We start from the raw sequence: 13,492 nt of genomic DNA, 5'->3' as shown, positions 1-13,492 counted from the left end.
TTCTGGATATGTTTCGTTAGGATTAAAGTCTTTATATGCTAAAGCGTAACGAATCATTGATGCATTCGATGATAAAGAAAGATTATGAAGCATGTCAATTTTATAAACAAATGTTTCTTCAATAATTTTATCAATTGGGTCAATCATAATTTCAACATCTTTATTGCAATAATGAATAAAATATTCTAATCTATTCTCAAGTTTTTAGCATCATTGAGATATATTTGATAATCTGAATCGGATATTGTTTCTTGTTAATGCTGAATAAAATGAATCTTGAGTGAATGGTTCCTCTTTATATAATTCTTTCGTAATTTCCCACGTGATGAATTGATAAGGGAAAAAGGATTTAACACGTGATTTATTGTTTCCGAAATCTTGAGTGAATTGGTCTAATGTTCCACCCGCTATATAATTTCTGATGTCAATAAATCTCAATTCATATGGACAGTTTGTTTTCTTTACAATGATTTGCTTAAATTGAGAAGAAGAACCCAGCATTGATTTTATTTTCCATTTTGCAGTGTTTAAATCACGAAGAATTAAATTTAAATCAAACTTTCCCGAATTAAAACCTATGATATTCACTTTATTGAATTCCTCATCTAGAAGTTCTTTAAATGCTTCCTTCTGTTTTTCATTTAATGTATGGGACAAAGTCCCCGCCGTTTGGTCCGTTTGCGGCTTCATTAATTCTTCATATTGTTCAATATTTGATTTAGCAACTAATGAACAGGTTGAAAATAAAAATTCAATCCAATCAGAGATGAACGAATCACTTGATGTTAAGCAAAAATTCCTCGTAAATGTTTTATCACGGTCTACGACCTCGCCGCTTCGGTCTGAAAGACCTTCAGGACTCAAAGAGTCCGTTTGCGGCTTTTTTTGACAGTTGATGATACCATAAATGGTTTTAAGTAAGCGTTCAAAGTTGCACATTCAGAAAGTTGAAGTTCTTCTTTAGTCTCTAATGTTTCGAAGTCAAAAGTAATATAATATCTTGTTGGTTTATAATATTCCTGCAAATTGTGAGCTAATAGCCATTGATATATCTTCTGTTTCGTGATATGTGGTGCATATGGTTGTTGTGTGTTTTGCAATTGAACGTCTTGAATTAATCTTCCATTATTTTCTTTACATTTCTCACAATGTTTTAAAAATCTTCTTTGGTTTTTCCTTTCTGGGTCATCACGGATAGAATATACTTCTTCTTTGCAAAAGGGGCAAACTTTATATCCTGTGAGTGCTTCAACGTCTGTAATTCTGTCAGCGTGAAGTTTTCCACATGGACTCTGTGTTAATAAAATATTTACTGTTTCAAATTCTGGATCTATCATTATTGATTCCACTAATGGAAAGTCTACCTTGTTAATGTCTACGTCTTCTGGTTGAGGGTCACAATAATAAAAATCAATATTAACGTTTAACATTCTTGCTAACCTCTCACTTTCTGATGAAATGTCAAACCTTCATATGCATCTATGGCTTCATTTAAATAACTTCTACGAGTTTTAGGATTAACACCATCAGGAATGTTATAGAAGCGTTTAAATAACCTTCTACCTTCTGCTCTATTTGATTATCATTCATTTTAGCTGTTCCGTTTTTGTTCATTTATGTAAGAATAAAAAATTAAAAAATAAATAAAAATAAAGTTTATTTTTTTAAAGTCCAGGGCTAAAGTCCATAAAATGAATTAAGAACACATAAATTTTTATCATCTGCGACGTGACGAATACATTTTAATTTACTCAAGAATGCGTACCCTGATACATTAAATCTAATTCCTGTCTTATTTAATTTCACAACTTTGAAAAGGAATGTATGAATAGCTATAAAATGATGAGATGATGTTTTATGGGTTGCTTCCATTTTTTCTGAAATAAATGAATAAATATAATGTTTATAAGTTTTCATATCTTTTATATTCTTAATAACGAATGGTATAGACCTTTCAACTTCGTCTTCCTTCGGTGCTGTTCTTTCATATGAAACATTATTAGTATCTTCAATAATGAAACCACAATCGCATAAAATTTTATATGTACCAATTGTTTCTTTTGATATTTTATCTAATAAATCAAAAACTTTATCAACACCTGTACATTTATTTAAATAATAATTTGTGTAAATATCATGGTCTTCTTTCTTAATCGTATTTGTTGCATATGTTACATTTTTCAGTGCTTTTTTGAATTTTTCAGAATCAAGAGGAGGTGAAAGTAATATACATGGATAATCTCCATCGTCAATAAATTGTAACTTATGTTTATGAATAAATTTTGTGCCTTCTTCTGAAAGTGTTTCATCTATTTCACCATCTAATAAATTTTTAGTAGATTCCAAAAAGTAATTTTTATATCTTTCTTCATGAGATTTTTGAACTTCTGATTCTGAAGCTGGGATATTCATTAAACCCTCTACTTCATTCTCATTATATTTTTCAACTTCTCTTAATTCCTTAATTTTTTCATCTATTTCATCTCTTATTTTTTCCAGTCTTTCAATTTCATCATATTCATCATCTTTAATCCGTTCTTCATAATATTCAGGGAAAACATCAGGTTCTTTAGGTTTTTCTTCTTCAGATGTGGGATATAAGAAATTTATAACATCATCTTTATTCATTTTTCCATCATAATCTAAATCATTTAATAACTCCGCGAATTTTTGACAATTTCTTAAATAATATTTATTAACCTCATAACCCGCTTCCTCTAATATATCCTTTATTTCCTCATTTGTGAATCCCAATTTTTTAACGTCGTTAGTCTTGACACTCATTTTCATACGAATTAAAAAAATAAATTATTCAAAAATGTAAGACATGAATTTTAAAGTTTATTTTTCATTCATGAATGATAATTATATCTGATTTCTTTTACTCTCTCATACATACTAGATTTGAAGAATTCGGAACTTTTACCATAATCTCCTAAATGTTTTCTTATCCCCAACGTGTGCCAGTTATTATATGAAACTGAATAAACTTTATCTTTATCTTTACACCTTTCATCACTTCCAATATATTTATATCTCAGTTTTGATTTAGCATTTTCATATTCATTAACGTTTAATAATTCACAGTCTTCCTTTTTAAATTGATGTTTAAGATATTCAGGATTTAATACTCTACGTTTATATGCTCCTAACTTAGTTCTAAAGGTTTTTCTACAAAATTTAGGAATTCCATCCTCTTTAATGTCATCAATGATTTCCATTTCATTATTTTCAATTTCTTCTTCTCGTTTATGAGGTCTTTGATTATGACTCCATTGATTCCATGAAATTAAATATTCTTTATCATTATATTTATACCTCATTAGCTTATTTTGGCTTTCATATTCATTTAATAATTCACAATCTTCATTTTTAAATTGAAGTTTAACCCATTCAGGATTTAAACAATGTTTAATTAATCGCGGAATATCTGACATCATCTATATATAGCTTCTTTTATAAAAGATAAAAAAATAAATTATTTTAAAATTAATGTTAATTTTTTTAATGATTTATAAATAAATATATTTTAATGCATCGTCTATATATAGATGAAACAAAAAAAGTCACTAAACCCGCATTCATATACTACTTGGCATACATTACTATCAATAATATTAAAAATTCTTCAAATTTTCGCTTTATTTAATATTACTCATGTGTTTTATATTATTCCGTACCGAAATGCATCACTAGAAAAGTGCCAAAAGTGACACTTACTCTTATTTTGTGCGGCAATTTTTCTAAGTTATTTTGTTAAGCTAAATGTGTTATATATCAAATCAGCTTTATAAATATTATAGAAAAGTTTATTTTTATTTTTATTTTTAATTATTATTATTATTATTTTTTAAATTAAAAGAAAAGGTCAGGTATGAGGGGCTTCCAGGCACTTCGTGCCCTCTAGCCCATAAGAAATTTTGCCCAAGACCCAAGAGGAGGACCGAACCCCAGCCGACCAGCCGGTGACAAAACCAAAACCGTTGTTATTTACATCATATTAATGATGTCACTTTTTAAAATGTCACTTTTCTGTCGCTTTTCACAAATTATATATGTTTTCATGTTTTGTCACTTTTCTGTCACTTTTCGGGTAAAAACATTTTTATTATTATATATAAATGAATTTTACAAAACCACCGTTACCGTTCTTTGGAAATAAGAGTAGATGTAAAGATATTATATTGAGAGAACTTAAGAAACTACCGAATGGTCTAACATTTGTAGATTTGTTCGGTGGAAGTTTCTATATATCCCATTTATGTCATACCGTATTTCCTGACTCAAAGATTATATGCAATGACTTCGACAACTATATGAACCGTCTCAAACATATTCCAGACACAAACAATATATTGAAAGAGTTAAAAGAAAAGATACCTATAGGTAAGATGGAACGTATACCATTAGATAAGAAAAATATTGTGAGAGAGGTTTTGAAAAAAGCAGAATATATAGACTAGAATAGTATATCTGCTAGACTATTATATAGTGGTGCTATAAGAGTTCATGATATTGAAACACTTATGTCAAAAGTTTTATATCTTAACTATACAAATGTTTTCAAAGAGAACATAGAAAAATATATTGAGGGTATAGAGTTTGTGAGATGTCATTGGACAGAGTTGTATGAAAAATATAAAGACAAGGAAAATGTTTTCTTTATAGTGGACCCGCCGTTCTATAACACATGGGATTTTCAATACCAAGTAGACTGGACTTTGAGAGACTCTTTAGAAACTTTAGACGTTTTACATAACCATCCATGCTTTTACTTTACATCCGATAAAAGTGGTTTGGAAAGTGTCATGAGATGGTTAGAGGACATACATGACTATGAGTTTATATATGACAAGATAGAATATGAGAGAGGTCCTATAAACCGGAGAAAGTGTCATAACAAAGAAATTTTATTAGTAAGTAAATGTGGTTTGAAATAGGACTACTTGTTTTAGGTTTTTTCCATTGTGTCATTTATTTATTTGACGTGGCAGAAAAGTACAGAGAATATGAAGATGAACCAATGCCTGCAAATGTTCAGTATATGTACTCGTAAGAGATATTTTATCTAATATTAAATGGACGCACAGAACTTAGCGAATGCACAGCAACCTGGACAACCAAACCCAGAGAATATTCCAAATGAAGTTAGAATACAAACTGCAATGGCAAACTATGGTCAAGTGCCAACAGATGTACAAATGCAAACTGCCATGTCAAATGACGCTGCGTTAGGTTTGCCACCATGGTATGCAAATATGAGATGGAAAGAGTTTTATACAAACCCTGAAGTGGGATATAAACAACTTTATGCAGATGACGCGAACACAGGAGTTGACCCAGAATATGTTTTCTACAGAGGAGAAACAGAATGTATGAGCTCCAGTTAAAGAATGCTATGGAACTCAACAGGAAACGTAAGAGACTAGGCGGACATTAGATTTTTACATATAGTAAAATGGGTTTCTTCAGTAAGATAGGAAACTTCTTTCGAAATGTTGGAAGAGGTATATGGAATGGAATAAAATCTGTCGGAAGAGGAGTATGGAACGGTGTCAAAAATATTGGTAAAAGAGTAGGTCAGTTCGTTGGTATTATACCTAAAGACCCTGAACCAGAAGAACAAGCTCCTGTTATACAACAGCCTGAACCTGCACCACAGTCTAGTTGGCAACCAAATCCAACACCTCAACCGTATTAAAAAATTATATTTTTACCGTTCGATAGTAGTTGTATATGAAACTAAGTTCTAAGTAAAACGCATGGTATAATGGAATTATTCTTTTTCTTCCATCTGTAGTAAACCATACTTGAAAGTCTGAAATACTTCCACTTGGTGGTTCGTATAACTTTGTAGGTTTTTCGTAAAAGTCATTTGCCAAGCATAAGAAAGAGTTTTGGGCGCCAGAAAATGAAGCATGAACAATAATAGCATCTGGGTCGAAAACATTTTCATATGTTCCATTAGGGTTTTCGACTTCATAATAGTCCGGGTGTACTGGATATTCTGCAGGCTGATTTAACATCCTCATAAATCTATACCATGCCAAGTTGTTATATTTTGTAGAAATATAAACGTTTTCTCCAAGGTCTTCTATTTTATTGATTTTAACAGTTGCATTTTTCCTGTCATAAATAATATCGAGATGGTATTCTCCTTCGTCAATGTTATACTGGTTTGCATATTCGATATAGATATCGTTTATTTTTTCTTGAAAAGCTTGAAGAGTTGTTTCTAAGTTTACAAGCAAACTAACTTGTAAAAGTTTTCCCTGTTCAAATTTCTCATGCATACGTTTTTCTTTGTTATAGTATCGAACTTCAAAACCGACCGTAAATGGGAAACCATGTATGGCTTCTGAAATGAACTTCATTCTACGAAAGCCAATAGCTTTTGTGACAGATGGGTCTCTTAGCCATCTTAATGGGTAGTCAAAACGATAGCCTTCATGCTTTACGGTCTCTGTCTCAAACTTTTGACCGACATTAGTAAAAAGTTCATCTAATGGTTTAGTTGTAGCAACTCTTGAATTTTCTTTTTCTATTGGAAGCATATTTTATCTATAATAAAAATGTCAAATGAAACAGCGTCTATGAGAGAAATACAACACAACCGACAACTCATTATGCAAGCTCTAAATAAGAACACAACAAACTTTTCAAAACTATTCTAAGATATCTGAGTCATTGAAAGAAGGAAACTTAAAACTGACATTAAACCCAATGACAGATGAGTTTCTGTTTCAAGACAATAAGAACCATACTGTCTGTATAAATCCAACAAAAGGAACTTTAAACGAGAAACCTATAAATGAACTTCTTTTGAAGGCAGATGTTGACAACAAAGCTGACAAAGAATATGTAGACGATGCAATAGCAAAAGAAGAAGAAAGAGCTAACAATGCTTATGCAACAAAAGAACATACTCATCCTGACTACTAGCAGACAAAACATATGTTGACAATAAAATGTCAAGTGAAGTGACAAGAGCTGAAAACGAATATTCTAAAAAGACTCATATACATTCTATATCTGATATTACAAACTTACAAGAAACCTTAAACAGGAAAAGTGCCGTTGGACATACACATACCATTGCAAATATTACAAACTTACAAGAAACCTTAAACAGGAAAAGTGCCGTTGGACATACACATTCTATATCTGAAATAACAGACTTACAAGAAACCTTAAACAGTAAAAGTGCCGTTGGACATACACATACCATTGCAAATATTACAAACTTACAAGAAACCTTAAACAGGAAAAGTGCCGTTGGACATACACATTCTATATCTGAAATAACAGACTTACAAGAAACCTTAAACAGTAAAAGTGCCGTTGGACATACACATTCTATATCTGAAATAACAGACTTAAACGTTAGCCTTGAAAAGAAAGCAGACAAAACAGAGCTTCAAACATTAAAGACAGAAATACTTCAAACATTATATCATATAGGCTCTATTTATACGTCAATGAACTCTACCAGACCAGAAGTAGTACTTGGTTTTGGAACTTGGACTCAAATAGTCGACAGGTTTTTGTATTGTGCAAACTCTTCAAAGGAAACAGGTGGAAGTAAAACGATTTCAGGTGAAAATTTACCTGCACACAGTCATTACATAAGATTAACTACATCTCAATCAGGTTGGCATAAGCATAGATATTGGGATTGGACAGGAATGACAAAAGGTAAAGGATATGATGTTAAAGACGACGTTAAGTTTGCTATAAAATTGTTACTGGGATGACACGCAGGGAGAAGGAATCCATACACATTTCGTTACAGGATATACACATACAACGGGACAAAGTAAAGATACATGCCACCTTACATGACAGTTTACGCATGGTATAGAAATGCTTAGTCGTCATTTTCAACTTCTTTAGCATATTCGTCAGGAGTTGTCTTATATTTGTTAGGAACTGTCTTTGAAAGTATACCACCTTGAACTTTGACAAGTTTGAAACGAGGTCTGGCAATAGTAGTTTTATCTTCTGCTTGCAGTGTGTACATTTTGCCATGTTTGCCTAAAACTTCATAATATTCTCTTGTATACTTTCTTCTATTTTTACGAACACGAATGTGAGTACTGTCGAGTTCCCATTGTTGTCATAGTCAATAGTATTTTCATATGGGTCGCGTTTAGGTATTTCTATTTTTACTTTGTCACCTTTCTGAAGTTTGAAGCCCGGCATTCTTTCTTGTTTGTCTCTTTTGACTAAAATTATTAAATATATAGTCTTTCTCTAAGTCAGGGTTGTTTTTCATTTCTTCGGGGGAGTGGTTTCCCAAACCTTTTTGTTTACGGTTATTGTAAATATTTAAAACTTGTCTCATCTTTGCCATGGAGAAGTGTCTATACTTGTCGTCATATGACATTTCATTTGCTTCACCACCTTGTGGTTGGTTTAGAGTCTCTTAACATTTTTATACAACCGTCAATGACACCAAAGAGCAGAATGGTTTTGGTCGACAATGAAATATTGGTTTACATTTTTTGAACGCAGATAGTTTTAATATCATCTGATTTGAAAGAACTTTCACAGTCAGATGTCAGTTTTGTTGGATGGTATTTGTCAACGAATATTGTCAAAGCAGTTTCACATCTAAAATATTTTTGGACCATAATGGTATGGCTTCACAGTATCTTGTGTTTTGACCAACAAATATTAACCAGTATGGAGGTCCATCTTCTCTATACCTCGGAATGTTTTCCAAGATATCCATAAACCGCATTTGGTGTTGAACTAAAAGATTTTTATCATGAGTGCTTTTTTTGTTGCCTTAGAAACATAGGGGTCCTTGTTTGGATTCGTCATTTTTTAACCCATAAGAAATGGGTTTATTTGGCGCATTAGCAGGAGTTGCATCCAGATTTTTACCCGCAGTGGGAACAATAGCCAGAGGTGTATTTGGAGTTGGAAGGAAGATTTTGAGTACATTAGGTATACTTAAAGAGAAAGCACAACCTATTATACAAACTGTACAGAAAGGTTGGGATGTAGCACGAGATGCAACAAATCTTATTCCAAATCCTGAAACAGAGGAAAAGTTCAAGGATGGATGGACAATGTAGGAAGACAAGCAGGAAACTATTATAACAAAGCAAATGACTACTATAACCAAGCAGGACACTATATGGACCAAGGTGAAAGATTCTTTAACAGAGGATATAACCATGCACAACAGTGGGTAAACAATAACCAACCGCAACCACCTCAAACTTGGGGAATGTAAAATTTTTTACTGAGATGAAATGAACAATACAGCATTGAGACAAATGGGTTCAAGATGGATTTGTCGACTTCCAGCAGTTACACAACGTGTTTGTAAAGTTCTTCCTATACCTCAGGAAGTTTTAGACCGACTTAAAAAACCTAAACAACCAGTTGAAAACAAACCAAACTAAAATTTTTTACTGAGATGAAATGACCGAAGAAGTTGAAACGGTAGATTTGACACCACAAACAAAAAGTTCAGAACCATTGTCAAAACCTGTCAAAGAACTTACAGATGAAGAGAAAAATTCAATAATAGAAAGTGCCAGGTCTGGAAATATAAACCCTAACTACAAAGTCACTTTTCATAAAAATGGAACGGCTAGTATCTCAAAAAAGAAACAGACTCTCACAAATAAAATATTGAAGTCTGAAGGAGCTTTCGAGACAACAGATGGAAAAGTTTACTTCACTGACCAACAGTTCATTATAGAACATCTCATTGACTTAGAGTCGAAATATTCTAAACTTTACAACAAACACAAAAAGTTGAAAGGAAAACAAAAACAAATGGCATATGATATTTATGAAGATGTTGACGACACAACTGTTCCTGCAGGTGAGGTAAAGTCAGAGGAACCGAAAAGTGACGAAAAACCGATAGAAGAAGAAAAACCAAAAACTGAAGATAAACCAAAACCAAAGTTTAGTTTCCAAACTAAACCAAGTCAACCTTCATTAGCTGGTATGGGTTGGCGTCAAAGACTTATGGCAGCAGGCGGTTATGTAAAGTAAAGAAAAAAATATTTTTTTATTTTTATAAAAATGCCCCCATATAGAATGGATAGAAAGTCTGCTAGAATAAAAGTTAGTATCCCTAAGTCGTGTACTGTGGCACTGCGCGCCTCCGTACACCACTTAGCGGTTTTGACACTTTACGAAACCAGTAACGTATATTTTACAACACAACCATAACACCAACTTAACCTTAAATATTTACAAAACCATCTGACACATAAACGACTTCACTAATGACTTCACTAACGACTTCACTAACGAATTCACTACCGTCCTCACTAAATAAAAATAACCTTATTTTATTTTTTTAAAATTTTTTATTTCATTACAAAGACATGTCCGACTACATTTACTATGACTCTTTCCCAGAACGTTTCCGTGAACTATTCAAAACTCAAGTAAAACTGAGAAACATGCATTTTAACAAAGACAGACCCATTGACGATGAAAGAAACCCTGAATATATTACAATCCCTTATGACGCAAAGTTCATTGCATACATTCCTTATGGTCGCAGAGGAACGAAAACTATTTCAACAAAGAACAAAAATTATTTCTGGAGCGATGAAGAAAATTGCCTTATCTACATAAATGCATACTTAAATAAAGCTACATATTGTACAAAAGAAGGTTGGACTGGATTTGAGCTCTACATATACGACGACGATGGAAACAGACGTTGTGTATACCCATACGATAATATGTACCATTGTTTTCATCAAGCATTAAACGAATACATAGTCAGTAAGGGTCTCATTCCTGTTGAGTAGATATGCTTTATTTTTGTTCTGTCATTTATATAAAAATAAATGATATCACCACCCTCACACGTATGAAAACATAGCGCAAAAATAAATTTAGGGTAGAAGGGTAGAACTAACCTCATTTCTACCCTCATTTCTAACCTTTTGAATTCATTACTTTATAACTCTCTTCCTTGATTTCTTTTTAGTTGCTTTCTTCACGTCTGTCTCCAACTTGACTGTCTTTCTTCTTCGTCCGTAATGATACCAGTTACTTCCACCAGTCAATGGGTCAAATGGTCTTTCGTAAGGGTTTCCATACATTCCATAAGGTCCGTATGGATAAACCGCTGGTGGAGGAAGAGTTCCATCGACTCTATTTAAATGCATTGTTTCACCTTTCATCTGGTCATTAAAGTCTTTTGCGTGTTTTGCAAACTCATCGTCCTTTCCTAAAGCATTTTCTGACTCAGTCGCAACCAAATTGGATGCTTTATTTATGAGCCCTATTTTATTTAATCTTAACTTCTTTGCAACCCAGCCTCCAATCTTCCTTTATTTGCATCTAATGTCTTCGAAACTCTTCCTCCACTCATTTTATTTACTGCGTCATAAGCCCCAAGTGCTTTTGCTCCAAATGCTAATGCTTTTGTTCCCATTGCGCCTAAAGCTGTCCAAGCTACCATTTACACCATATTAAAATCATCTCTCTTCAATATTATCTCATAAAAGTTCTCGTTACTGGAGAAAGTCAATGAAATAAACATTCTCATTCATAAACTTCTTTCTTTCTCATCTATACGCTTCAAAATGTCTGAACAATTGCTAACATCTTCTACAACAGTTATTTCATCATGAATGACCTTCAAGAACAAGCTCATTTAATATGCTATTAAATCATCTCAATAATGAGTCCATCCTTTCCATCTTTAGGTAGCACAACATCTTTCATTGAAGAAGGTTCGACAAGTCTTATGTTAAACTTACTGACAAAGTTTGTTATACTATAATGCTTCGGTGGCGAATACATGTAGTTTGAAAGACATAATATAGATTCTTCAGCAAATTCACTTATACTGGATTTTATAACAATGTTCTCACGAGACCAAATACCACCAATTGACAATCTTGTAAGCAATCCTGCTGAACCTTCTACTGTAAACGTCGATGGTAACATTCCACGAAGGTCATCTATTGACATCTTTGAGTCACTGAATTTAAATATTTTCTTAAAGCAATCGTCATTATCTAACCATGCAATAGCTTTGAAGTTTTCATTCGAATATACATCTGCTTCATTAAATGTAAAACCTGACTTCTTTGCAGAGACGACTTTAAAATCTATTGCATTTGTTTCAAAATTATATACTATGGTAACTTCTGAAGGTAATGGATGTCCTTCCGCAGTCAGTTGTTCTCTCACTACCGTTTGAAGCTTTGTGTTAAAAACTTTCATGTCATCTCCTGTGTCTAGGTTCACATACACAGCAACAGGAAAACTATCTTGCTTCTTTGTTTCATCATTATATACCTCAAAACATTAAAGTTCTTCAATAATATTGTTCTTCCTGCTGGAATACTTCTAACTTGTCTTATTTCAATAGCTTTCTCACCTCCTACATACTCTACCCAGTGTCTTGGATATTCATAAGTATACTGACTTTCTTGAATTTTGGTAGGTTTCATCATAACGTGTTCATAGTATATCTTTATACTCTTGTCAGTTAGACTCGGTGCTATGTTCTGAATATTTCTGACTTGCATTTTTAATGAAGATAAATGAAGCATTTAATACATGACGTAGATGAAGACATGAATGAAAGCAGTGAAAAGCTCAACAGTTCTCTCATTCTTCCTTTCAGTAAGGACTATGAGTTCTGTTAAATGGTTGTATTTCTATTGTGGAAGATGGGTTCAGGTAAGACATTTAACTCATTCGTCATATACTCATAACAGAACGTTTAGGAAATGACTCTTACTAATGACCAAATCATTTATATTCAGCAACTTCAGACTCTATGGATTCAACAGCGAAAACATTTTATGTCAAAAGTTCAAGCCTCTGTCGTTAAAGTTCCAGATAGCGAACTCATTGAATTTCTTCAACGTTACATTCGACGTAAGAGGAATATTATGCCATCGTTGAATTTATACAGTCAGGAATGCAAAAGACTTCTGAGGAGATGGAAAGAATTATTGACAAACACCACTTACGTCAGTATCAGGAGTTTACGATATGAAAAACGACTGACAAACTACATTCTATCAAAACTTTCAAAATACCTTCAAAAAATATCCTTCAAACACTCTGCTCGTTTGCGACGACTTCGCTGGTAAAGGTTTAGTGTCAAAACCAGACTCACCATTAGCTAATATCATTACTAAAGTCAGACATTACCACTTAACTGTAGCAATACTTATGCAAACATGAGGTTTTTAGCTTTAACATAAAACGTCTCATAACTGACTTCGTTATCTTTCAAGGTTTCTCACGTTATGATATTGAACTCATTTGGAAACAGTCAGGTATAACATTACCTTTTGAAGAAATTTGGGAAGCATATAAGTCTCTCATCTCTCCTCGTTTCATACCTTGAGATTCATATCATGACTAATACCATTAAAGTCAAAAATATTCCATGGGAACGACCAACATTGTTTTAAAGTTTAACCTTCAATTGACTGATGGTAAACAAATTCCATGCATCTCTGTCGCCATTTTCTGT

General features: G+C 32.7%; 5 protein-coding genes and 4 pseudogenes across 9 annotated transcripts, besides 3 other annotated features; 4 read left to right on the top strand and 5 right to left on the bottom strand.

Annotated features, from left to right (window-relative positions):
• Window positions 1–2,940: part of a mobile genetic element that runs on past the window's edge.
• On the bottom strand, window positions 852–1,430 carry TVAGG3_0798790 (annotated as a pseudogene). The gene has a single exon. A coding segment is annotated over exon 1 (579 nt).
• TVAGG3_0798780 (uncharacterized protein) lies at window positions 1,678–2,412 on the bottom strand (the record flags this gene model as incomplete). The annotated part of the gene is made up of 1 exon (XM_051247229.1): window positions 1,678–2,412. The coding sequence occupies one exon, from the start codon at window positions 2,410–2,412 to the stop codon at window positions 1,678–1,680; it is 735 nt and encodes a 244-aa protein (XP_051082704.1).
• A 2,518-nt stretch (window positions 2,941–5,458) lies between the features above and the next one.
• Window positions 5,459–5,701, top strand: TVAGG3_0798760 (serine threonine-protein phosphatase family; the record flags this gene model as incomplete). The annotated part of the gene is made up of 1 exon (XM_051247228.1): window positions 5,459–5,701. One exon carries the CDS (start codon window positions 5,459–5,461, stop codon window positions 5,699–5,701), a length of 243 nt encoding a protein of 80 aa, XP_051082703.1.
• Window positions 5,702–5,705: 4 nt separating this feature from the next.
• Window positions 5,706–6,293, bottom strand: TVAGG3_0798750 (uncharacterized protein; the record flags this gene model as incomplete). Its single annotated transcript, XM_051247227.1, has 1 exon — window positions 5,706–6,293. One exon carries the CDS (start codon window positions 6,291–6,293, stop codon window positions 5,706–5,708), a length of 588 nt encoding a protein of 195 aa, XP_051082702.1.
• Window positions 6,294–7,436: 1,143 nt separating this feature from the next.
• Window positions 7,437–8,077: a mobile genetic element.
• A 766-nt stretch (window positions 8,078–8,843) lies between these two features.
• On the top strand, window positions 8,844–9,244 carry TVAGG3_0798730 (annotated as a pseudogene). The gene has a single exon. A coding segment is annotated over exon 1 (401 nt).
• Window positions 9,245–9,795: 551 nt separating this feature from the next.
• TVAGG3_0798720 (phage tail repeat-like family) lies at window positions 9,796–10,020 on the top strand (the record flags this gene model as incomplete). Its single annotated transcript, XM_051247226.1, has 1 exon — window positions 9,796–10,020. The coding sequence occupies one exon, from the start codon at window positions 9,796–9,798 to the stop codon at window positions 10,018–10,020; it is 225 nt and encodes a 74-aa protein (XP_051082701.1).
• A 71-nt stretch (window positions 10,021–10,091) lies between these two features.
• Window positions 10,092–13,492: a mobile genetic element.
• On the top strand, window positions 10,359–10,793 carry TVAGG3_0798710 (uncharacterized protein; the record flags this gene model as incomplete). Its single annotated transcript, XM_051247225.1, has 1 exon — window positions 10,359–10,793. One exon carries the CDS (start codon window positions 10,359–10,361, stop codon window positions 10,791–10,793), a length of 435 nt encoding a protein of 144 aa, XP_051082700.1.
• On the bottom strand, window positions 10,941–11,452 carry TVAGG3_0798700 (annotated as a pseudogene). Its single transcript has one exon. A coding segment is annotated over exon 1 (512 nt).
• Window positions 11,648–12,530, bottom strand: TVAGG3_0798690 (annotated as a pseudogene). Its single transcript has one exon. A coding segment is annotated over exon 1 (883 nt).

The sequence above is a fragment of the Trichomonas vaginalis genome, chromosome VI (genome assembly GCF_026262505.1).
Source record: "Trichomonas vaginalis G3 chromosome VI, whole genome shotgun sequence".
NCBI classification, from domain to species: Eukaryota; Parabasalia; order Trichomonadida; family Trichomonadidae; genus Trichomonas; species Trichomonas vaginalis.
Note: the sequence above shows the minus strand (reverse complement) of the source record. Positions and strands in the feature narration are given on the sequence as shown.